The sequence below is a fragment of the Pelophylax lessonae genome (assembly GCF_965119305.1).
Source record: "Pelophylax lessonae genome assembly, chromosome: 7".
Classification (NCBI taxonomy): domain Eukaryota; kingdom Metazoa; phylum Chordata; class Amphibia; order Anura; family Ranidae; genus Pelophylax; species Pelophylax lessonae.
Window position 1 is genome coordinate 292,080,141 of NC_138774.1, and position 27,016 is coordinate 292,107,156.

The 27,016-nt window shown below is 46.8% G+C and overlaps 1 protein-coding gene across 1 annotated transcript in view; it reads left to right on the top strand.

The window, feature by feature from the left end:
- The window catches only part of RABGAP1 (RAB GTPase activating protein 1), a 205,318-nt gene that overhangs the window by 55,402 nt on the left and 122,900 nt on the right, over nucleotides 1–27,016 (top strand). Inside the window, exons 10-12 of the mRNA XM_082263337.1 lie at nucleotides 904–1,073; nucleotides 16,635–16,809; nucleotides 24,655–24,748. Coding sequence (XP_082119463.1) covers nucleotides 904–1,073; nucleotides 16,635–16,809; nucleotides 24,655–24,748 — 439 coding nt within the window. The remainder of the gene's footprint in view (nucleotides 1–903; nucleotides 1,074–16,634; nucleotides 16,810–24,654; nucleotides 24,749–27,016) is intronic.

Here is a 27,016-nt window from a genome sequence, read left to right on the forward strand (position 1 = left end):
GACCCTCCCAGGCTAGTGACGTTAATTAACGTCACTCTGCCTGGCAGGGGCTGACCGCCGCAGTAAATCTACTTGCGGCGGTCGGCAAGCGGTTAATGTAAAAAACCTTCTGCATGCAGCTCTCACCCCCACCACTTATATTTACCTGAGCCTGATCTCGATCCAACCATGTGCATGAGAGTAGCAACTCTCTTGGCTGTCTCTCTCCTTACTGGACAGAGGGGCAGCAGCGGGAGCCATTGACTTCTGCTGCTGTCAATCAGAGCCAGAGACCAGGGGGGGTAGCCGTGTGTTTCAATGGACGCACACAGCACTGCTTGGGATCGAGCCCCCATAGCAAACTGCTTGCCTATAGTGGGCGCTCAGCAGAGTGGGAGCAACCAGGAGTGCCTGCGATCGACCTGAGAAAAGAAGGATCAGGGCTACTCTGCACAAAACTATTGCACAGAGCAGGTAAGTATAACATGTTTGGTATTTAAAAAAAAAAAAAAAAAAATTTACGTTTTGCTTGAAGCTTTATTGCTCCAGATAAGCGACATGAAGAGAAGATCCCAGACAATGCTTTTGTTGCTTGTCTAAAACAACAAAACTTTACTTACAAAAGATTTTACATGTGCTGCCAACTTTTTATTCTTTTGGATCTAAGGTCAGTTTGGGGCAAGGATGAGCCCATGCGTGGTTTCAGTACCCAGCTAGCTAAGGGGGTGACCCAGCTTACCGGGTGGGGGTGCCATTTTGTAAAGCCTTTCGATTAAGTCGACTTTCTATCCCCAGAGCCAATCCAAAACAGTTTCCTGTTCAGCAATTTTTCAATTTATTCTTTTTTTTTTTTTTTGCAATCCTCCTTTACTCTTGATCTTTCGTTATTTAGTCATTTTTTTTTTTTTTTATTTGTCTCCACAGATAAAGTTCTTTTCATGACCACTGCAGTGGATCTGGTTATCACGGAAGTCCAGGAGCCGGTGCGATTCCTAATAGAGACTAAAGTGCGAGTCTGCTCTGCCAGCGAACGCCTGTACTGGCCCTTCAGCAAAAGGAGTTCTACAGAAAACTTTTTCCTCAAACTTAAACAGGTGAATGTTCCGGAAAGCTTGATTTTCATAGGGAATAGATGGAATTTTTCTTTGACTGGTCAGATGTTAGGACGACTGTAATGCTGCTTGTTGTAACCTCCTCCTGCCCGCCGTATGGTCAAATGAATGGGCAGGTAGCGGGTCCCTCGTTCTGGTAAACGTCTTATTAGGTTGTCCCACTCTCGTCGCGCTTGCATCGTAGTCGTGGTGCGCTCTGTCCCTGGAACATGGCGCATCACAGATGTCGGTAAAGAGACAATGACGTGGCTCTTTACCCATCTGATCAACTGTGTCCAATCACAGCTGATTGCATATAAACAAGGAAATGCCGGTTATCAGCTTTCCTCTCCTCACACTGACAGCATGCGAGGAGAGCCGATCAGCGGCATTTCCTCACAGTGGGAGATCTGCACAGATAATCAGGGCGCTGATTATTAGTGCCCATCAGTGATGCCAGTCAGTGCTGCTCATCTGTGCCGACTATCCATGCCCATCAGTGCCACCTATCAGTGCTGCATATTAGTGCCTCCTCATCAGTGCCTTCAGTTCCATTTCATCAGTGCCCTAAAGTGTCGTGTAACCAGTGCCCATCAGTGCCTGCTCATCAGGGATGCCAGTCAGTGCTGCCCATCTGTGCCGCCTATTCATGCCATCAGTGCCGTCTCATCAGTGCTGCATATTAGTGCCACCTCATCAGTATCTGCTAATCATTGATGCCCATCTGTGCCACCTATCCATACTGCTCATCTGTGCCACCTATCCATGCCTATCAGTGCTGCATATTAGTGCCACCTCATCAGTGCCCTGAAGTACCATCTAATCAGTGAAGCCTCATCAGTGCCGTCTAATCAGTGCCCATCTGTGCAGCCTCATCAGCGCACATCAGTGAGGGAGAAAAATTACTTATTTGCAAAATTTAAAAAAAATCGAAATTTCTCTTTCGTTCATTGACTGACACAGCTACTGATCTTCTTAACCATTTGGTTATACTTTCCCCTTACAGGAGTAGGACACTAGGCAGAAAAAAAGTCTGGCTACGCCTATCGGCATTCCCCGGGGGTATACTCCCTCTCCCTGCTATAGGTACTGGCAATTTTTTGTTTTAAATACAATTTTTTTTCCTGTTATTTTTCCTGTGAGATCTACAATCAACTACCGGACTGGGTGACGGGCTGGATAATCCAAATCCAGTGGTCACCCCAGTCTGGCTAGCGAGCGCGCGCAGACTTCAGCTCCGCGCTAGGTCAGCCGCGACATAGCCGCAACAGACGGGGACTGGCCTGTGATTTAAATGCCTTGCGAGGTCACATACGACCAAGTCTCGGCCCGAGTTGCAGCGTTCCTCCTGGCCAACAGACCCCTATTTCAATGGAGAGGGGTTCTGTCTAGAACGGTGGCTGTCTTGTTTCTGGTATGGTGAGTAGCTGTCCCCCCTCTCTGGGTGGTCTGGTCCACCTCCTGGGGTGGGGGCAGGGCGCTATGCTGGCGATGAGGGGGGGTTGTACCTGGTGGGGGCTCCTGTTAGGGCCCCACGTCCTGCCTGGGCTTGTCCTCGAGGCCTAGGGATCCCTCTTGGTTCCCTGGGAGCCTCATGGTGCCGCCATTGTCTTGTAGCCTGTGTGCTCAATGCACGGCGGCCATGTTTGTGTAGCCCGATGGCCATTTTGCGGTGGTTTGCATTTGAAAATAGTGGCGGCCATTACAGTGGAGCCCTCTGGGTGACGATTTCGGCCGTGGGAGCCCCTCCTCATCCCCTGGTGCTGACTCCTGGATCCTTCCATTTCCTGATCGCCACTCGTGCAGTGCAGATTCTCCTGGTGGCTGCGGTCCCTGATTTATGCGGGGTGGTGAGTCTGGTGGGGTCCTCTCCCTCTCTGCTGAGGATCAATTGGTGCTCTGTGACTGGCAACTGGGTGGGCTGCCAGAGCGGTGGGGGTGTCCTTTAGCAGTGTTTTACACTTTTTTTGTGGGGTCCCCCTGGTGACTTATGGAGTCTTTGGAGCATATCTCCCCACCTGATCCCCTCACTGGGGCTGCGGGGCACTTCAGGTCCAATCCATCAATGCACTGACGGCGGTCCTGGAGTCCCTGGTGGAGGTGGCTTTTGGGCGACAGGCTGGCATAACGCTCCCCCCGCCTTCCCCTGCCTCATCTGTCTCTTCAGACCCTGAACCTGATTCGGCCACCGCGGACATGGGTCTGTGACCACGCGCCCTGAATCCTCAGATAGTGAGGATGATTCCTCCGCTTCTGCATCCGCGCATGAAAAGGCGCTGGTAGATGCACTGATTTTTATCTGTGCTTGAGACTTAAAGTGAGAGGATGCAGCTGCGGCTGTGACAGGGGCGCAGGTTCTCTTTGGCACTCGCAAGCCATCCAGAGCAGCAAAGGAGTTCCTTTTCCCCTCCTATTTTGACAGAATTGTCACTAAAGAGTGGGGATGACCAAAGCGTCCCCTTGGGAGTCCCTAAGTGAGTTTCTAGGTGATACCCCTATGAGGAGTCCCTACTTAAGAAGTGGATTGTTCTCCAGACCTGTAGACCAGACCCCTTCAGCAGGAAGGTGCACCCTCACCCGTATTTGGGGTGGGGGGCAATCTTCGCTGGTTCCCGGACCTGTGGACTCCCCTTGTACAAGAACAAGTGGGTCCACGAGGTAATTCAGTCCAGCTACAAGATCGAGTTTCGTTCTTACTCTCCGGTAAGGTTCTTCCTTCCTTCGTGCGACTGTCCCCATTCCGCTGACCATGGCGAGGCCTGTTCTGAGTGTAACCTGTCCGGTTAAACTGCGGTATGATCTTGGCCACCATGCTGCAGCTCAGTTTCAAGGTCTTAGCAATCTTCTTATAGCCTTGGCAATCTTTATGTAGAGCAACAATTCTTTTTTTCAGATCCTCAGAGAGTTCTTTGCCATGAGGTGCCATGTTGAACTTCCAGTGACCAGTATGAGAGAGTGAGAGCGATAACACCAAATTTAACACACCACCTCCCCATTCACACCTGAGACCTTGTAACACTAACGAGTCACATGACACCGGGGAGGGAAAATGGCTGATTGGGCCCAATATGGATCAAATAATAGAAGATGCAATCCAATTGTTTATCCAAATATGATTTACTTCTGATCTTCATGCATATAAGTAAACCTACATTTACAAGCGACTGCACAGTTTCGGACATGCATATGTTCTTCATCAAGCTGCATGCAAAGTTAAGGATATTTGGAACCACAATTAGATTACATCTTTTATTATTTGATGGATACTTTTTAGTAAGAAGGGAGTGCCACAATATATGTAATCTTTGTGCAAAAGAGATCTACACAGCAGAGGTGTCCCACCTTGAAATTGTGTGTGTGTGTGTGTGTGTATATATATATATATATATATATATATGTGTGTTGTAGTCTGTGTCTTCAACTAGAAATGCAATATCCATAACCACCACAACCTGAGGTGTGCCAAAGTCGTGCCGGTCAGTATACCTAAAAGAGGGCATACTCTAAGTATACATTATATATTATAGTATATATTAGATTTGTGACGGACTGCATCACATTGTCATCCAATATCTCCTGGTACTGAAGAGAATTCATGGTACCTTGCACACGCTGAAGCTTCCCTGTACCTGCAGAAGCAAAACAGCCCCAAAGCATGATTGACCCCCCGCCATGCTTCACAGTAGGCAAGGTGTTCTTTTCTTCATAGGTCTTGTTCTTCCTCCTCCAAACATAGCGTTGATCCATGGGCCCAAACAGTTCTACTTTTGTTTCATCAGTCCACAGAACACTATCCCAAAACTTCTGTGGTTTGTCCACATGACTTTTGGCATACTGCAGTCGACTCTTCTTATTCTTTGGAGACAGCAAGGGGGTGCGCCTGGGAGTTCTGGCATGGAGGCCTTCATTACGCAGTGTGCGCCGTATTGTCTGAGCAGAAACTTCAGTACCCACATCTGACAAATCTTTTCTCAGTTCCTCAGCAGTCACACGGGGACTTTTCTCCACTCTACGCTTCAGGTAGCGCACAGCAGTTGAAGTCAGCATCTTCTTTCTGCCACGACCAGGTAGCGTTTCAACAGTGCCCTTTGCCTTGAATTTGCGAATGATGCTTCCTATGGTGTCTCTTGGTATGTTTAACATCTTTGCAATCTTCTTATAGCCATTGTCCTTCCTGTGAAGAGTAATCACCTCTTCTCTTGTCTTCCTGGACCATTCTCTTGACTTCACCATGTTTGTAACCACACCAGTAAATGTCTAGAAGGAGCTGAGTATCACAGTCATTTTAAAGCTGCCTAATTGGTGCTTATTAGGCTTTATTGCTGCTCCCTGACATCCACAGGTGACATCCACAGGTGTGTTCAATACCTGATTGAAAACACTTCAATGAACCTCTGTTCTTCAGAGTGGTAGTCTTTTTAAGGGGTTGAATAATTGTGTCAATGAAGAATTCACCAAAGAAACATTTACTACTGTATTACAAAACCAATTGATGTCATTTTAGTTGCATATGGTTCTTTAACCACTTAAGCCCCGGAGGATTTTCCTGCTAAAAGACTAGGGGGTATTTTGCGATTCGGCACTGCGTGAATTTAACGGACAATTGCGCGGTCGTGCGACGCTGTACCTAAACTAATTTGATGTCCTTTTTTTCCCACAAACAGAGCTTTCTTTTGGTGGTATTTGATCACCTGTGCGATTTTTACTTTTTTGCGCTATAAACAAAAAAAGAGCGTAAATTTTGCAAAAATAACAATATTTTTCACATTTTTTTATATGAAATTCCCCCCAAAAAAATGTAAAAATCAAAATTTTTTAACATTTTCGGCCAATTTGTTTTATGCTACATATGTTTGGTAAAAAAAATTGCAAAAAGCGTATTTTTATTGGTTTGCGCAAAAGTTATCGCGTTTACTAACTAAGGGAAAGATTTCTGTCATTTTTGGTGTTTTTTTTTTTAACGCGTAATGGCGGCGATCTGCGATTTTTTTTTTTTTTTTTTTTGCGGTACTGTGACATTGTGGCGGACAGATCGGACCCTTGACTGACATTTTTGACACTTTTGGGGTTACCAGTGACATTTCTACAGTAATCAGTGCTATATATATGCACTGTTACTGTAAAAATACACTGGTAGTGAAGGGATTAACTTTATTTGGGAGGGAGGGGCTGTGTGTGTCCCTAGGGGCGTGCTTTCTACTGTGATTGGCTGTGGCTTGAGCTGTAAGGACACTGATCTACATAGTAGATCCGTGTGATCAGTGTCTTTACACCGAGGAGAATGACCGGTGGCTTGTTTACACAAGCCGCCTGACTTTCTCCCTCTCCCCCGCCGATCGCCGAGTGACCGGCGGACATCGGGTCCGCCAGTCACACGCGCGGGGGGGGTCCGTGACCGCGCGGGAGCGGGAGCGCGCCTCCGCGGGCGCGCGCTCGCTCCCCAGACCCTCCCAGGCTAGTGACGTTAATTAACGTCACTCTGCCTGGCAGGGGCTGACCGCCGCAGTAAATCTACTTCGGCAAGCGGTTAAAAAGTCCTTGTAGGATTTAATTCTGAATACAATTACAAATGTACACTAAATTCCCTAAAACCCTTTACAGCATTGGGGGTTGAATAATTTTGAACACAACTGTAACATGGCTGCAGCCAGACTTAGTGGAGGGAGATTTTTTGCAGGATATTTGGCAAGTATAGGATCACAGTATATATAAAATATTATGCAAAGTGATTGGAGGGAAGCTTCAGAATGGCAAAGATATTTTTATTGCAAATTATGTGAGCAGACTGCAGTTCCTCTTTAATTCATTATTCATTAACCACTTCAATACCGGCCCATAGTAAATTGACGTCCTGAGTTTAAAGCTAAATACCGGTGTTATGGCAGCAGATAGCTGCCATAACCCTGGTATTTTTTTAAACTGCAGGCGATGGGCTTTCCGATAAGGGTGGTCCCAGTGGCGGATTCGCCGCGAGATCACCCTCCGGGATGGCGGAAGGGGTGCCCCCCCTCCTCCCGCCGCGTCCCGGTCCTTTTCCCCTCTTACCGGACCCGCCGGCAGCGGGGAAAACGATCGGGTCCCGGATCCTCACAGACAGGATGTCGAGTGAGGGCAAGCTTGCCCTCACTCGACTCTATTGTCTTGGAGGACCGGAGCGACGGCAAACATCGTTGCCGAGCAACCGGCTTAAAGGTCCCTTTTTTTTTTTCTTGTCTTTTTTTTTTTTTTTCCTTTCCATCTTTATTAGTGTACTTGTGAGATCTGAGGACTTTTTGACCCCAGATCTCACAAAAAAGCGGTCCTGTCATGCCTATTTCTATTACAAGGAATGTTTACATTCCTTGTATTAGAAATAAAAATGATACAATTTTTTTTTTTAAAAACGGTGTAAAAATAAAAAATAATAAATAAAATAAATAGTAAAAAAATAAATAAAGCATCCTGTCCCCGTTAGCTCGCGTGCAGAAGCGAACGCACACGGAAACCCCGCCCACATATGTAAACGGTGTTCAAACCACACATGTGAGGTATCGCCGCGATCGTTAGAGCGAGAGCAATAATTTGAGCCCTCGACCTCCTCTGTAACTCTAAAGCCCCATACACACACACAGATCGTCGTCATACAAATGTTCGTCTTTTCTCCCCGGGATGTCGGTGTCTGTTGAAAAGTGCAAAGACAGCACAAGGACAGCACAAGAATTTTGTCCGCAGACTTCAGCTGACTGCAGAAGTGATGTCATGTAATGGTTAACTTTCCCTGTGTTTTTTATTTTCTGAGCATGCCCAGTCTTGCAAATCTGCGGTCTGTCGGCTGATTTCTGTACTGACAGGCGAACAATCGTCCGTTCTGGTGTCTGCAGACAAAAATTTTCATGTTTGCAAGAAAGACTCCTGTCCGCGGATTGTGTGCAGACATCTGTCGGAGGCACCATACTAACACGCGTACAATCGGCAGATCTTTCGTCCGCCGACGTTTGTATGACGACGATCTGCGTGTGTGTACGGGGCTTTAGATGGCAACCTGTAGAATTTTTTAACCACTTGCCGACCGCCGCACGACTATCTACGTCGGCGGTCAGCCCCTCACAGGCAAACTAACGTAGGGCTACGTTGCTTGCTTGTGAGGGTCTAGGGAGCGAGCGCGCGCCCCCGGAGGCGCGCTCCCGCGTGGTCACGGACCCCCCCGCGCGTGTGACCAGCGGACCCGATGTCCGCCGGCCACTCGGCGATCGGCGGGGGAGAGGGAGAATGTCAGGCAGCTTGTGTAAACAAGCTGCCTGTCATTCTCCTCGCTGCAAAGACACTGATCACATGGATCTACTATGTAGATCCGTTGATCAGTGTCCTTACAGCTGAAGCCACAGCCAATCACAGTAGAAAGCACGCCCCTAGGGACACACACAGCCCCTCCCTCCCAAATAAAGTTAACCCCTTCACTACCAGTGTATTTTTACAGTAACAGTGCATATATATAGCACTGATTACTGTAGAAATGTCACTGGTAACCCCAAAAGTGTCAAAAATGTCAGTCAAGGGTCCGATCTGTCCGCCGCAATGTCGCAGTACCGCAAAAAAAATCGCAGATCGCCGCCATTACGCGTTAAAAAAAAAAACAACAAAAATTACAAAAATCTTTCCCTTTGTTAGTAAACGCGATAACTTTTGCGCAAACCAATCAAAATACGCTTTTTGCGATTTTTTTTTACCAAACATAGGTAGCATAAAACAAATTGGCCGAAAATTTTAAAAAATTTTGATTTTTACATTTTTTTGGGGGGGAATTTCATATAAAAAAATGTGAAAAATATTGCTATTTTTGCAAAATTGACGCTCTTTTTTTGTTTATAGCGCGTGATCAAAAAATCGCACAGGTGATCAAATACCACCAAAAGAAAGCTCTGTTTGTGGGAAAAAAAGGACGCCAAATTCGTTTAGGTACAGCGTCGCACGACCGCGCAATTGTCCGTTAAAGTCACGCAGTGCCGAATCGCAAAATACCCCCTGGTCGGAATGGGGGTAAAATCTTCCGGGGCTTAAGTGGTTAAAGTGTCGCCTATGGGGATTTTGAAGTACCAAAGTTCGTCGCCATTCCGTGAGCGTGCGTAATTTTGAAGCATGACATGTTGGGTATCTATTTACTCGGCGTAACATTATCTTTCACATTATGGAAAAAAATTGGGCTAACTTTACTGGATTCTTATTTTTTAATTCAAAAAAGTAATTTTTTTCCCCAAAAAATTGCGTTTGGAAGACCGCTGCGCAAATACGGTGTGATAAATATTACAATAATCTCCATTTTATTCTCTAGGGTCTCTGCTAAAAAAAAATATATAATGTTTGGGGAATCTAAGTAGTTTTCTAGCAAAAACAACTGATTTTAACTTATAAACACCAAATGTCAAAAATAGGCCTAGTAGGCAAGTGGTTAAAGTGTATTTTTTCCAAAATGGCATTGGATAAACTGCTGTGAAAATACCGTGTGACATTAAAAATAGCATGGATTGCCATTTTATTCCCTAAGATCTCTGCAAAAAAAAAACCACAAAAAAAATAAAAAAATTATATTATAATGTTTGGGGGTTTTTGGTAATTTTCTAGCAAAATATACTGATCGTTACATGCAAACATAAAGGTGCCAGAAAAGGCCGGCTCTTCAAGTGGTCAAAGTTTGCTCATAAAAATTCAGCAAATTTTTATTAAAATAAAACTGCAGTTAGCAAATCTGAGATCCAGTATTTGGTGAGCGCCGGCTTCTTGCAGGATTGGTATAGCATTCCGCAGCAGCAAATAGACTAAAAGCAGGCCAGCCAAGCATGCACTGAAGGCATCCTCATGTGCAGTTCATGTTACCAAGGTCACAGCAGAGGGACTCGTGCTCCAGTTTACTGCGATCAGTAAGACAAAAGGCTTCTATGTGGTTTTCCTGATTCTGCATTGTCTTCATTTTATCAGCTTAGGAACAGCTTGCAAAAGACGAGTCATTAGAACACTGTTTAATCACCTTTCAATTATACGCTTTTAGCTTCATATTCATGCATTTCAGTGGCTTTTTTTTTGTTCTTTTTGTGGCAGAACACTCATCATGGTGTACGTTTTGAAGTTCATCTTTATTAATTTATATCAGGTCTTTACCGCGATTCCAAACCCCCCTCGCTTGGCCGACCTTTCCATTAGACTCCGGCGGCTCGCTGCACATTGCTGCTGTTTAATTAATCTGCTTGTGTTTTCACAGCGGCCCACCTGCTGTGTGAGCCCTGCATAGGCCAATGCGAGAAATGGAAATCGCAGTTAATCTATATGGTGTTTAAATGTATGAATTCTGCTGGAGATGACCTTTTTGCCTGTATGTTTTTTATGCTTATAGCAATTAACTATTTAAAGAAGAATTCTTATTATTATTGTGACATTATTTCGTTTCTGAGGGGAGAAATTATTTGTAGTACTTTGTAGGTGCCCTGAAACATGAGCTGCAATGTCAGACAGGACACCCCCATACCCCTTCATTGGTGCAAGGCCAAGAGGGTGCCCTAAAACACAAACTGCAATGTCGGACAGGACATCCCCCCCCCCCACCCCCTCCATTGGTGCATGGCCAAGAAGGGTGCCCTAAAACACTAACTGCAATGTCAGACCCCCCCCCCCCTTTTCATTGGGGCATGGCCAAGAGGAGTGCTTTGAAACACTACCTGCAATCTCAGACCGAACCTCCTCCTTCATTGGTTCATGGCCAAGAGGGGTGCCCTAACACAGAAACTGCAATGTCGGACAGGACATCCCCCCCCTCCTTCATTGGGGCATGGCCAAGAGGGTGCCCTAACACAAAAACTGCAATGTCGGACAGGACATCCCCCCCTCCTTCATTGGGGCATGGCCAAGAGGGTGCCCTAAAACACAAACTGCAATGTCGGACAGGACATCCCCCCCCACCCCCTCCTTCATTGGTGCATGGCCAAGAGGGGTGCCCTAAAACACAAACTGCAATGTCGGACAGGACATCCCCCCCCCCCTCCTTCATTGGTGCAAGGCCAAGAAGGGTGCCCTAAAACACTAACTGCAATGTCAGACCCCCCCCCCCTTTTCATTGGGGCATGGCCAAGAGGAGTGCTTTGAAACACTACCTGCAATCTCAGACAGAACCTCCTCCTTCATTGGTGCATGGCCAAGAGGGTGCCCTAAAACACAAACTGCAATGTCGGACAGGACACCCCCCCCCCACCCCCTCCTTCATTGGTGCATGGCCAAGAGGGGTGCCCTAAAACACAAACTGCAATGTCGGACAGGACATCCCCCCCCCCCTCCTTCATTGGTGCAAGGCCAAGAAGGGTGCCCTAAAACACTAACTGCAATGTCAGACCCCCCCCCCCCCTTTTCATTGGGGCATGGCCAAGAGGAGTGCTTTGAAACACTACCTGCAATCTCAGACCGAACCTCCTCCTTCATTGGTTCATGGCCAAGAGGGGTGCCATAACACAGAAACTGCAATGTCGGACAGGACATCCCCCCCTCCTTCATTGGGGCATGGCCAAGAGGGTGCCCTAAAACACAAACTGCAATGTCGGACAGGACATCCCCCCCCCACCCCCTCCTTCATTGGTGCAAGGCCAAGAAGGGTGCCCTAAAACACTAACTGCAATGTCAGACCCCCCCCCCCTTTTCATTGGGGCGTGGCCAAGAGGAGTGCTTTGAAACACTACCTGCAATCTCAGACCGAACCTCCTCCTTCATTGGTTCATGGCCAAGAGGGGTGCCCTAACACAGAAACTGCAATGTCGGACAGGACATCCCCCCCTCCTTCATTGGGGGATGGCCAAGAGGGTGCCCTAAAACACAAACTGCAATGTCGGACAGGACATCCCCCCCCCCACCCCCTCCTTCATTGGTGCAAGGCCAAGAAGGGTGCCCTAAAACACTAACTGCAATGTCAGACCCCCCCCCCCTTTTCATTGGGGCGTGGCCAAGAGGAGTGCTTTGAAACACTACCTGCAATCTCAGACCGAACCTCCTCCTTCATTGGTGCATGGCCAAGAGGGTGCCCTAAAACACAAACTGCAATGTCGGACAGGACATCCCCCCCCCCTCCTTCATTGGGGAATGGCCAAGAGGGGTGCTTTGAAACACTACCTGCAATTTTAGACAGAACCTCCTCCTTCATTGGTGAATGGCCAAGAGGGGTGCCCTAACACAAAAACTGCAATGTCGGACAGGACATCCCCCCCCCAACCCCTCCTTCATTGGTGAATGGCCAAGAGGAGTGCCCTGAAACACGAGCTGCAATGTCAGACCTCCCCCCCCCCCCCCCTTTTCAACGAGAATAGACACATTGCACTTATGGAGTATGCATGTATCGGCATGTGTGTGTGTTCTTTAGATTACGTTGATTTTTTAATAACCGTTTTAGTTGACCCCAAAATACACATCCATATTACATCCAGTGTCTGGTGCATTCACATATAGGTTTATGTCATTATATTTCTTTTGACACTGATATGATAATAGTCCACACTTTTAAGGACAATCGTATTCACATATCATATATTCTCACATTTAGCATATTATACCATTCACATAGATATGGTTTTTCTTATATATATATATATATATATATATATATATATATATGTATCATATATTTTTCATTATATTAACGCTCACTCACATCACTATTCATCATTTTATATATATTTTTTGCGGTTTTTATTTTACTCGACGATTTTTTCACTATTTGCGTATATTTTAGTATATATATTTAGTACATTTAACAAATATTTAACAAATATATACCTCATGTACAAATTTTCACATACATGACTGGAGAGAATTTTTCCTTCCTTCCTTTTTTTATACATGTTTTGTATGGTTTCTCTTTTTAGCACACAGAGACATGTTTCTTTCATTCACATGGTTTTTACCTACATGTACTCTACTATTTTGGTGGTCCCATATATATTATATGCTATATATTTTAATTTACGTTATATTATGTTATACTATATTGTGCTATATTACATTATATTATATGGTATACTTTTTCTTTTCACACATTCTGCCGTTCATGCAACTCCACTTCGTGCCATTATATGATCTTAACTACACACACACTTATGTTTTGTGTTTCAAGTGTGTGTGTCATGTTAACATTTGTGCTTTATATTTCCTAGTGAAGTTCCTATGTGTGTATTGATTGTCCTAGCTGCTGGATCACGGATCAATCGGCTTTTCTTGTAGGATTCATTAATCAAACGATACAAACCTGTGAGTAATCACATCAATCAACCATTGTTTGTTCACCTACTAATATCAGCCGACTTCCGTCATCCTTCAGTGTGGTTATGAGTAAGCGGCCGTTCGTGCCGTGAAACGCGTCAACCCTTTGGACACGTCTGTTCCTTTATACTGTCTGTCTGTTCATCCAACTTCGAGGAATAAAGAATATTATTGCTTTCATCTACCCTGAGTTCGGTCTTGCATTTCCTACTTTCATGGCCAAGAGGGGTGCTTTGAAACACTACCTGCAATCTCAGACCGAACCTCCTCCTTCATTGGTTCATGGCCAAGAGGGGTGCCCTAACACAAGAACTGCAATGTCGGACAGGACATCCCCCCCCCTCCTTCATTGGGGCATGGCCAAGAGGGATGCCCTGAAACACGAGCTGCAATATCAGACAGGACACCCCTACTCTTCTTCATTGGGGTATGGCCAAGAGGGGTGCCCTAAAACACAAACTGCAATGTCGGACAGGACATCCCCCCCTCCTACATTGGGGCATGGCCAAGAGGGGTGCTCTGAAACACTAGCTGCAATGTCGGACAGGACACCCCCCCCCTCCTTCATTGGGGCATGGCCAAGAGGGGTGCCCTAAAACACAAACTGCAATGTCGGACAGGACATCCCCCCCCCTCCTTCATTGGTGCATGGCCAAGAGGGATGCCCTGAAACACGTCCTGCAATGTCAGACAGGACACCCCTACTCTTCTTCATTGGGGTGTGGCCAAGAGGGGTGCCCTGAAACAGCTGCAATGTCGGACAGGACACCCCCCCTCCTTCATTGGTGCATAAAACACGAGCTGCAATGTCAGACAGGACACCCCCATACCCCTTCATTGGTGCATGGCCAAGAAGGGTGCCCTGAAACGCTAGTTGCAATATCAGACTCCCCCCCCCCCCTTTTTTTCATTGGGGCGTGGCCAAGAGGGGTGCTTTGAAACACTACCTGCAATCTCAAATAGAACCTCCTCCTTCATTGGTGAATGGCCAAGAGGGGTGCCCTGAAACACGAGCTGCAATGTCAGACAGGACATCCCCCCCCCCTCCTTCATTGGTGCATGGCCAAGAGGGATGCCCTGAAACACGAGCTGCAATGTCAGACAGGACACCCCTACTCTTCTTCATTGGGGTATGGCCAAGAGGGGTGCCCTGAAACAGCTGCAATGTCAGACAGGACATCCCCCCCCCCCTCCTTCATTGGTGCATGGCCAAGAGGAGTGCCCTGAAAGACTAGCTGCAATGTCGGACAGGACATCTCCCCTCCATTGGTGCATGGCCAAGAGGATTACCCTGAAACACGAGCTTCAATGTCAGACAGGACACCCCCATACCCCTTCATTGGTGCATGGCCAAGAAGGGTGCCCCAAAACACTAGTTGCAATATCAGACTACCCCCCCCCCCCTTTTTCATTGGGGCATGGCCAAGAGGGGTGCTTTGAAACACTACCTGCAATCTCAGACAGAGCCTCCTTCATTGGTGAATGGCCAAGAGGGGTGCCCTGAAACTCGAGCTGCAATGTCAGACAGGACACCCCTACTCTTCTTCATTGGGGTATGGCCAAGAGGGGTGCCCTGAAACTAGGGATGCACCGAAATTATTAGCCGAAAATGGGCCTATCCCATTTCGGCTGATAATGGGTTAAAAATGCCGAAATTAATGGCCGCCGTGAGAAAGGAGGAGGGCGCATCGCAGGTTTTAAAAAGTCCCGCCTCTGGCCGGCCGTCCGCCTCTCAATGATGTCCCTATTACTATGATCTGTGCATGAATGAAGTGACACACCGGGCGGGAGGGCGGGGCGAGAGGCCGCTAATAGCTGTAACTATGTGAACTTCACTTCCCTGTCATGCGGGTATCTCCTCTGACAGGGAAGTGAAGCGCTCACATAGTTACAGCTATTAGCGGCCGCTCGCCCCGCCCTCCCGCCCGCTGTGTCAGTTCATTGATGCTCATCGTGCCGCTGACAGGGAAGTGAAGTGAAGCTCACATAGTTACAGCTATGCCCTCCTGCCCTGTGTGTCACTTCATTCATGCAGATCGTAGTAGTAGTGACATCACCGGGAGACGGGCGGACGGCCAGGGGCGCGTCTTTTGAATGAAGGACACCGGAGGAGCACTCAGCAGAGTGAGAGTAAGGAGATTGAATCGTTGGGATGGGGAGGGTGTACTGCCGAGGGGGACGCTGAGGCAGTGGGGGGGGGGTTAGCTGACGCAGCTTACCATTGGTATTTCTGTTATGCAGCATGAGGGGGTTAATGTATTGTCACTGCTGGTCACTGATGCATTAGTGACCGACCAGTGACAGTTAATTAACCCCTTTGTGCTGCATTAGGGCAACCAGTATCAGCGCAACCAGTGTTAATTAACACTGATACTGGTTGCACTAATGCAGCACAAAGGGGTTAATTAACTGTCACTGGTCGGTCACTAATGCATCAGTGACCAGCAGTGACAATACATTAACCCCCTCATGCTGCATAATAGAAATACCAATGGTAATTAAATTAACCTCTTGCCAACTCGTCACAGTACATATACTGTGACAGGGTGGCTGCGACAGGTGTACGTCGCTGCCTGTTTTTGGTGTATGCCCCTCTTCTATCTATTTTAAAATTATTTGGGGGAAAAATTCATTTTCGGTTTTGGTTTTCGGCCAAGGGCATCCTGCATTTTCGTTTTCGGTTTCGGCCCAAAATTTTCATTTCGGTGCATCCTTACCTGAAACAGCTGCAATGTCAGACAGGGCATTCCCCCCCCCTCCTTCATTGGTGCATGGCCAAGAGGAGTGCCCTGAAACACGAGCTGCAATGTCAGACAGGACACCCCCATACCCCTTCAGTGGTGCATGGCCAAGAAGGGTGCCCTGAAACATGAACTGCAATGTCAGACAGGACCAACCCCCCCCCCCCCTTTTTCATTGATGCATGGCCAAGAGGGGTGCCCTGAAACACGAGCTGCAATGTCGGACAGGACATCCCCCCTCCTTCATTGGTGCATGGCCAAGAGGAGTGCCCTGAACCACGAGCTGCAATGTCAGTCAGGACACCCCCATACCCCTTCATTATTGGTGCATGGCCAAGAAGGGTGCTCTGAAACCCTAGCTGCAATGTCAGACAGGACACCCCCATCCTTTCACTGGTGCATGACTAAGAGGACAGGACATATCCCCCCCCCCCCCCCCATTATTTGATGCATAGCTGCAGACAGGGGACACCTAAAGTTACGTCATCCAATGATACTTTGAATGTACCAGGAAAGCGCTTCCATCCTCTCACATCACCATATACTTTGCATGTTACAGATTGAGAAAAAAGAGAAGAAGAGCAGCTGTGACACGTTCTATGAGGTCATCTACTTAGAAAGCGAATCGGAGAAAGAGAGGAGGAAAACCACTGCTAGTCCTTCCATCCGTCTCTCGCAGTGTGGGCCTCAGGGGTCCAACATACCGTCCCCTCCAGAGGATGACGAGGAGGAAGGTAAGGTACAACTTTGTAACCATGAAACAATGATGTTTTAACCACTTCTGGAAGGATTTACCCCCTTAATGACCAGGCCATTTGAAGCCTTTTCCCCCCAAATGATATTAAAATAGATAGAACAAGGGCATACGCCAGAAACAGGCAGCCAATGGTATTTGTATTATGCAGCATGAGGGGGTTAAGGTATTGCCACTGCTGGTCACTGATGCATTAGTGACCGACCACTGTCAGTTAATTAACCCCTTTGTGCTGCATTAGTGCAACCAGTGTCACTGTTAATTAGTGCAACCAGTGCCACTAAAGAGTGGGGACGACCAAAGCGTCCCTGTGGGGGGTTCCTAAGTGCTTTACTAGGAGTTACCTCTATGAGGAGTTCCTTCTTCAGAAGTGGACTGTGCCACCAGTGGACCCTCCGGTTTCCAGATTAAACAAGGCAACCGAGATTCAGGTGGAAGAGTACCCAGTCTTTAAGGTTCTGGCTGACCGGAAGGTGGAGGCTGTGGCCCGCATTATGTACACCTTAGCTGGTTCGGCATTGAGGCCAGTGTTTACTATTGCCCTAGTGTTGCAAACTGACCGAGTGGGCTAAGCTCCTACGCCCTGACCTGGAGAGTGAACAACTCCCTCCTGCCTTTGCTGAGCTGGCGGACCAGCTGGTCCAGGGGCTGCAGTTTATCTGTGATGCCTCTTTGGATGCGGCTCCCCTAATGGCTTGCCCCTCTGTTTTGGCGGTGGTCCTTCGGCATGTGTTTTGGCTCAAGTGCTGTTCTGCGGACCAGACTTTTAAAAAAGGCCTTGACTGATCTTCCCTTTCAAGGAGATCGTCTGTTTGGAGCTACCCTTGATGACATCATTAAAGATCTCACAGGAGGGAAGAGTACCTTTCTTCCACAGGCTACTAAGGGCAAGGAACCTCCTCATAGACGTGGACCTTCCTTCTTGGCTCATAAGAAGTTTTTTCGTCCCTCAGGGTCAACTGATAAGGGCTCAAAACCTTTCAGGACCTCCTCTGGCAGATCCAAATGACCCTAGTCTGGCAAGCCGAGAGCGGGTTTCTCCATGCCCACGGACAAGGCTCCTTCCGCATGAAGGTGCGCCCTCACCCGTACCTGGGGTGGGGGGACGTCTTCGCTGGTTTCCAGACCCGTGGACCTCCCTGGTGCAAGACAGGTGGGTCCACAAAGTAATTCGGTCCGGTTATAAGGTCGAGTTTCTCTCTTGTACCTCAGCAAGGTTTTTCCCTTCCAACCTGCGTCTGTCCACCGGTTACAGGGTCTGTTTGGGGGCGGTACAAGACCTGTTCCTTCAAGGGGTGATAACCCTGGTTCCGACCTTGTAACGTTTTTAGGGTTTTTACTCACACCTGTTCCCAGTCCCCAGGAAGAAAGACAAAGTGCGTCCAATCCTGGACCTCAAGGCGCTAAACTGCTTTGTGCGGGTACAGAAGTTCAGAATAAAGTCTATTCGAACTGTGGTGGCATCCCTGCATCAAGGGGATTTCCTTGCCTCTATAGATATTAAGGATGCCTATCTTCACATTCCAATATGTGCCAATCGCCAGTGTTTTTTCTGCTTTGCTGTGGGAGAGGAGCATTATCAGTTTGTGGCATTACCCTTTGGTCTCGCCTCCGCTCCTCGGGTCTTGCGGTACTGGGTTACTTGGGCAATCTCCTTCTGGGAACAAAGTCTCCCACTGCTCTGGTGGAGGACTGGGAGATCACAATATAAACTCTGCAGGGGTTCGGCTGGATTCTTAATCTTCAGAAGCCTGCCCTGGTTCTGTCCACTAAGCTAGACTATTTGGGCCTGACTCTGGACTCCACCGTAGCCAGAGTGCTCCTTCCCCTGGTCAAATTCCAGAAATTCGCCCCCTGCTGTCTAACATATGGTCATCCCTCCGGACTTACATGCAGGTGCTGGGCCTGATGGTATCTACCTTCGAGGCAGTTCCATTTGCACAGTTCCATACCAGTTTCTTGCAGAGGGAGATTCTGACCAAGTGGGACAAGACTCTGCAGTCTCTGGCTGGGAACGAAGGAGTCCCCAATATGGGGGCTTCGTTCTCTGGCACTTCAGCTGGGCAAATCCTTTCTCTCCTTGTATTGAACGGTGGTCACCAGGGATGCCAGCCTGTCTGGCTGGAGAGGCGTCCTCTGCAACGATTTCTGCTCAGGGGATCTGGACGCTTGAAGAGTCCAGACTACCGATCAAGGTCTTGGAACTCTGACCGATCAGACTGTGCCTGGACCATTGAACGGATCATCTTCAGGGATGTCCAGTGCGCATTTAATCGGACAATGCCACGGCCGGGGCTTATGTCAATCACCAAGGGGGCACGTAAAGTGTCCTGGTGGCTCTGGAGTGGTCCCTTCATCCGGAGGTGTTTCATCAGTTGTGTCTCTGGTGGGGCATCCCTGACCTTGATCTGTTGGCATCTTGGCTCAACAGAAAAGTGCAGAGGTTTGTGGCTCGGTCACGGGATCCTCTGGTGGACGCCACAGATGCGCTGGTGGCCTCGTAGGGCCAGTATCGTCTGATTTACGCCTTCCCCCCCCAACTCAAGCTTCTGCCAAGACTTCTACGCTGGATCCAGGCAGAAGTTATTCTGGTCATCTTAGTTGCTCTGGACTGGCCTCGCCAGGCTTGGTACGCCAATCTGGGGCGGCTGGCTGCTGATGTTTCTTGGAAGCTTCCTCTCAGGGAGGATCTGCTGACCCAAAGTTCAATCCTCCATCCTGCTTTACAGTCGCTGGCTTTGACGGCTTGGCTGTTGAACGCCAGTTGCTGATGGATAGAGGTTTATCTGGGTTGGTGATTCCAACGCTGTTAAAAAGTAGGAAATCTGCTTCTAGGAAGATCTATCATCGTACGTGGAAGACATACATTGCGTGGTGTGAGTCTCTTGAGGTTCATCCTTGCGCATAGGGTGTCGGAACTGGTGGTGTTGTCCTTTCGTTCACCTTACTGGTGATTCACAGAGATAAGGTGGTCCTTCGCCCCTGTCTGTCATTCCTCCCTAAGGTTGTCTCTGATTTTCATTTGAATACGGAGTCTTTTTGGAAGTCAGACTCACTATTTGTGCTCACAAATGGGCCACGGAAGGGATTGTCCACTTCCTCTGCATCTGGTGTATGCGGATGCTTCTTTTGGCCACAAGGTCTTGCAGGCTGTTGTTTAGAGGACTTGATCCTCTTTGAGGGTGTATTGTTCTTTTCAGGTGGGCTCCAGTTGTTTTGGTTGAGCTCCTGTTGCTTGGTTGGCTACTGTTTAGCCTGGGGAATTTTTTTGCTGTTGCCACCACTTATGTTTAACACTGCTTTGGGACATCCCAATGGTTATGAATACCAGGAGCTGTGCCCGTCAGTGAACGAAAGAGAAAATGGGATTTTTTACTTACCGTAAAATCCATTTCTCTGATGTTCGTTGAGCGACACAGCACCCACTCCTCTGTGGAGTTGTAATTCTTCTGACACTGCTTGTATCAAAACTGATTGGCTATAGCAGAGAGAGGGAGTATACCCACTGGGACTGCCAATAGGCATAGCCAGATTATTTTTCTACCTAGTGTCCTACTCCTGTAGGGGGCAGTATAACCCAATGGGTAAGAAGATCAGGAGCATCAGAGAAATTGAGTTTATGATATGTTAAAAATCCAATTTTTTTTACTTTCTGCTATAAAACACATCCAATAAAAAAAATGTAAAAAATCTAATTTATTCATCAGTTTAGACCAACATGTATTCTACATATTTTTGGTAAAAAAAAATCCCAATAAACATATATTAATTGGTTTGCTCAAAAGTTAGAGCATCTACAAACTATGGGATATTTTATGGAATTTTTATTTATTTTTTACTAGTAATGGCAGCAACTTTTAGCGGGATTGCGGCGGACAAATTGGACACCTGACACTTTTGACACTTTTTTGATGACCAGTGACAGCAATACAATGATCAGTGCTAAACAATGTGCACTGTCACTGTACTAATGACACTGGCAGGAAAGGGATTTACATCAGGGGCGATCAGAGGGTTTAAGTGTGCTCCTAGGGAGTGCTTTTTACCTGTGTGGGGGAGGGGCTTAAGTGGAGGAAGACAGTGATCAGTGTTCTTGCTTAGCAGAAACACAAGATCTCCATCTTCCTCTCTGACAGAACAGCGGTCTACCTTGTTTACATAGGCAGACCGCCATTCTGTCGCTCCTGTGAAGGGTCGGCCGGTCCCGCTGATTGGCTCCGGCTGTGTCCAGTCACAGCAGGAGTGAGTTGCACTAGACCTTGTGCACGAAATAACGTACAGGTACATGATTTCGCGCAGGATGGCCACCCTGCCGCAGTATATCTGCTTTGGGCAGTCCATAAGAGGTTAATGAGACATGCAGGGGCTGATGTTTACAATGCAGATCGCCCATGGAGAGCCTGACCCGGAAGTGACATCATAGACATCGCTTTCCAGGTCACAAGAAGGGGAGGAGAGCGGACCTGTATTCGCTGTTCTACACCAGTTGGCACCCGCCATGTAGCTCCCAGGCCCGCGGATGGGCAAGCAGAGCCCGGAAAATGGGGCGGGGTGGGGTGCGGCATGGCACCCGAATGCTTTCACCGGACAGGCAGGAGTCTGTCTGTCTGCCTGTCAGTTACACACACAATTCTTGTGGCTCACTGGCTGTGATTGACAGCATAGGTCCTATGTCAGCCAATGAGAAGGGAGAGTTTCCGGAGTGCTGAAGCTGTTGTGCAACATCGCTGGAATCAGATGTAATTTTCTAGCAAAAAATGCTGATTGTTGCACAGAAACAAAAAGTGCCAGAAAGGGCCGGGTCTTAATGCGTGTAAAATGGCCACTTTGCATGTCTATGACATGTGAGCAGACCCTAGGACCGCATGGGGGAAAGATGGAACAGAATTGGTCACCGCAGATTTACAACAAAGGGGCATTTCAGTTTATCTGACAGAAGCGATCACTCTCACAAAGCAAGGCACAGAGATGGATTTGGAAAGGTGCCAGCATTCTTACGCCTATTATATCCCTTTCCGCACAATCACATACTGACTGTAAAGCCACTAATTTCCATCAATGAAACCAAAGTTTATAGTTGACTTGCTAGTTCCTGTGTTGGTTACACAGGCAATCACATGTCAGCACTGGCATTGCTAATAATCCCTTCCTTGCATGACCTCTGTTCAGTTTGGCTTTTTTTTGTAACTGGTTGGCCGCTTGAACGAGAGACATTGAACACAAGGAGAATTTCATTCTGTAACATGGCAGGAAGAAGTCTCTGAAGTGTCTGTGGTCACCAGTCAGTTGAAAGTTTTCCCCACTGAAAGAGTTAAAGCAGATGGCAAAAAAAATGTAATACATCTCAGAGATTCATGCACATTTCCCATGATTGATCCCTTTAAACATGTTGAAATAATGGTTATATATGCCTGAAATCCAGTGTGCTCCTTCCTACCCTTCATTTTGACCTGAAAACACAGCTCTGTAATTCCTAAGCAGACGGTGTCAGCCCTGCTTACTTTATTTTTGATGTATTACAAAGAACATAGACCACCCTTTATATTCTCTCCCATCTCATCCCTAGAACTCCTCCTCATTACCATAATGCTGCTTCTGTATAACCCCTCCTCATCTCCAAAACTCCATCTCTAAAACCTCTCCTCATCTCCATAACCTCTTCTCTCCATAACTCTTTTTCCAAACTTCCTCATCTCTATATTCCCTCCTCATCTCCATAACCCCTCTATAACTCCTCCTCATCTCTGTTACATCTTCTCATCCCCATTACTCCTCCTCCTCTTCATTACACATCACTGTAACTACTTTGGCTCTCTAACTCCTCATCCCTATAACCCCTCTTCATCGCCATAACTCTTTCTTAACCCCATAACCCCACACAAGGGATCAGCCTGTATACTATATTTCTGATGGATTACGAAGAACACAGACCACCCCTTGTATTCTTCCCCCATCTCATTCTCATAACCCCTCCTCGTTTTCATAGTGCTTTTTCATATCTAAATAACCCTTCCTCATCTCCATAGCTCCATCTCTATAACTCCTCTTTTTTCCATTATGCCTCCTCTTCTCCATTACACCTTTTCTCTTTAATTCCAGCTCCTCCCTTTCATTACGCCTCCTCATCTCTATTACATCTCCCCTTCTCTATTACGCCGTCTCATCTCTTTAAACCCCTCCTCATCTCCATAACTCGTCCATCTCTGTAACTCCTCATTCTTATAACCCCTTCTGTTCTCCATACCTCTTTTTTATCTCCATAACACCTCCACATCTCCACAACTCCTTCATCTTTATATTTCCTCATCTCTATAAGACCTCTTCGACAGCATTGAACCTCCTTATCTCCAATACACCACCTCTTCTCTAACGCATCTCCATAAGCCTTCCTCATCTCCATAAGCCTTCCTCATCTCCATAAGCCTTCCTCATCTCCATAAGCCTTCCTCATCATAACCATTCTTCATCTCCATAACCCTCTTTATCTCCATAACCCTTCTTCATCTCCATAACCCTTCTAACCCTTCTTCATCTGCATAACCCTTCTTCATCTGCATAACCCTTCTTCATCTCCATAACCCTTCTTCATCTCCATAACCCTTCTAACCCTTCTTCATCTCCATAACCCTTCTTCATCTCCATAACCGTTCTTCATCTCCATAACCCTTCTTCATCTCCATAACCCTTCTAACCCTTCTTCAACTCCATAACCCTTCTTCAACTCCATAACCCTTCTTCATCTCCATAACCCTTCTTCATCTCCATAACCCTTCTTCATCACCTCCATAACCCTTCTTCATCATCTCCATAACCCTTCTTCATCTGCATAACCCTTCTTCATCTGCATAACCCTTCTTCATCTCCATAACCCGTCTAACCCTTCTTCAACTCCATAACCCTTCTTCATCTCCATAATACTTCTTCATCTCCATAACACTTCTTCATCTCCATAACCCTTTCTTTCCATAACCCTTCTTCATCTCCATAACCCTTCTTCATCTCCATAACCCATCTTCATCTCCATAACCCTTCTTCATCTCCATAACCCTTCTTCATCTCCATAACCCCTCTAACCCTTCTTCAACTCCATAACCCTTCTTCAACTCCATAACCCTTCTTCATCTCCATAACCGTTCTTCATCTCCATAACCCGTCTAATCCCTTCTTCATCTCCATAACCCTTCTTCATCTCCATAACCCTTCTTCATCTCCATAACCCGTCTAATCCCTTCTTCATCTCCATAACCCTTCTTCATCTCCATAACCCTTCTTCATCTCCATAACCCTTCTAACCCTTCTTCAACTCCATAACCCTTCTTCATCTCCATAACCCTTCTTCATCTCCATAACCCGTCTAACCCTTCTTCATCTCCATAACCCTTCTTCATCTCCATAACCCTTCTAACCCTTCTTCAACTCCATAACCCTTCTTCATCTCCATAACCCATTTCATCTCCATAAACCTCTTCATCTCCATAACCCTTCTAACCCTTCTTCATCTCCATAACCCTTCTTCATCTCCATAACCCTTCTTCATCTCCATAACCCTTCTAACCCTTCTTCATCTCCATAACCCCTCTTCATCTCCATAACCCTTCCTCATCTCCATAACCCTTTCTTTCCATAACACTTCTTCATCTCCATAACCCTGCTTCATCTCCATAACCTTTCCTCATTTTTCAAAAGGGCTATAATGTATTTTTTGGTGGAAGATCAACTTTAAATGAATGCTTAATTACACAAAGAAAATACTTTTTATTTAGATTTCAGATTGCATCCTGAGAGAATTTTCAGCATCCCATATATGTCCTTTTTTATTTTTTAGATAACGATGAGCCTCTTCTGAGCGGTTCTGGGGATGTGTCCAAAGAATGTGCAGAGAAAATCCTCGAAACATGGGGTGACCTGTTATCAAAATGGTGAGGAACTAAAACCTACTGCTATTAACTGATTACATTTTACTGACAGATTCCATATCTCCAAAACAGGAGAATGCTGCATATATGGGAAGGTGATTTCACTTTTCTGGTTCAGATTTTTAGCATATTGAGTCACCTGCCTGCTTATTGGATTGATTCAGTAAATAAAGAGTAGGCTGGAAGCACAGATTTGACAAGCTAAGATGGCAAAATGAGGATTTCTACCTTCCAGGCAGGCTTTGCCATTGTAGTACTGATGTGTATGTAACAAGAGTTACTTGGGTAGTTAATGTAAAGGTATTATAGCCAGGGCTGCCATTGGAATTCATGGGGCCCTAAACGGCCCCTGCCCCCTTCCTTTGCCTCCCAATACACTGTAACCTCCACCACTATCACAGCACATATCTCCCTCCTCCTCACCCACTGGCAGTCGATTGCAAAGGGAAGCAGCGGTATGGAAAGAATGAGCGCAGTAGAGATTTAAACTGATGCTCTTGGGATGATGCTGTACTGGGGCCACCCACAAGCAGCCCCTTATGAGCCTGCCCCCCCCCTGCTAATCCAATGGGGCTTAAGCCAGGTGTGGGAATATTGCCTTTATACTCCTATAACAGATTACAGCAAGGTAACATTGGGTTGGTTTAAAAGTTTTTGTTGTGCAATTTAAATTTTTTAGGAAGAATTCAAGTACCATTTGGGCTAAATATGCGCTAACAGACAGTATGGGAAGCCAGGGGATATATATTAATTGATAAAAATGTAAGCAGGCTTAGTAATTTGCTTTGGAATCCTGTTGGATAAAGCCCATTTCCATTTTAACCACTTTACCACCGGAGGATTTTGCTGTCTTACGTCTGGGCCACTTTTTGCGATTCGGCACTGTGCGACTTTAACTGACAATTGCGCGGTCGTGCGACGCCATACCCAAACAAAATTTACGTCCTTTTTTTCCCACAAACAGAGCTTTCTTTTGGTGGTATTTGATCACCTGTGCGATTTTTACTTTTTGCGCTATAAACAAAAAAAGAGCGTAAATTTGGAAAAAACAACAATATTTTTCACATTTTTTTTATATGAAATTTCCCCCAAAAAAATGTAAAAATCAAAATTTTTTTAAATTTTTGGCCAATTTGTTTTCTGCTACCTATGTTTGGTAAAAAAATTCACAATAAGTGTATTTTGATTGGTTTGCGCAAAAGATATTGCGTTTACTAACAAAAGGAAAGATTTCTGTCATTTTTGGTGTTTTTTTTTTTAACGCGTAATGGCGGCGATCTGTGATTTTTTTTTTTTTTTTTTTTTTTTTTTTTTTGCGGGACTGCGACATTGCGGCGGACAGATCGGACCCTTGACTGACATTTTTGACACTTTTGGGGGTACCAGTGACATTACTACAGTAATCAGTGCTATATATATGCACTGTTACTGTAAAAATGACACTGGCAAGGAAGGGGTTAATTTTTATTGGAGAGGGAGGGGTTAATGTATGCCTGGTGCTTACTAATGTGTGTTGGGGGAGGTGACTGAGTGACACAGGGACAGATCCAGGGTTCAGCTATGCTGAACCCTGCAATCTGACCCTGCCTGTCACTTGGGAGATCCGCCCGCTTGTGTTTACACAAGCAGGCGGATCTCCACACTAGATCCCCGACGATCGCCGCTGCTCCTCCCCTGGCCCGACTCCCGCTGTGACTGAATACAGTGGGAGCGAGCCTCCAGCGACGCGCGTGCGCCGCCGAAAAAGGGGAGTGTCTGACGACGTAGTACTACGTCGTCAGACAATAGCGAGCCACTTTGCCGCAGTAGTACTACGGTACTCAGACGGCAAGTGGTTAAAATTAGCCACCGCTACCACATACCAATTCAAGCAAATATACCTTAATTTCTGTTGTCCTCAACACAGTAACACTATAAGTTGGAGTTCTTCCCCGTCCTCTTCACCATCAGGGGTGGGCGGTCCTTAATGTTGCCTAGAAAGAGGCTCACCTTGTGATGCATGAGTGCTGTCCTATGCAGCATTCCACCAGGTGGTGTTGCTAGGTAAATCCACATCAGCTCATGGATTAATACCCCTACTCCTCTCCACTCGCCTCCCAAGTCCTAACCTCCTGGCTTTCCAAGTCCTAACCTCCTGGCTTTCCAAGTCCTAACCTCCTGGCTTTCCAAGCCCTAACCTCCTGGCTTTCCAAGCCTTAACCTCCTGGCTTTCCAAGCCTTAACCTCCTGGCTTTCCAAGCCCTAACCTCCTGGCTTTCCAAGCCCTAACCT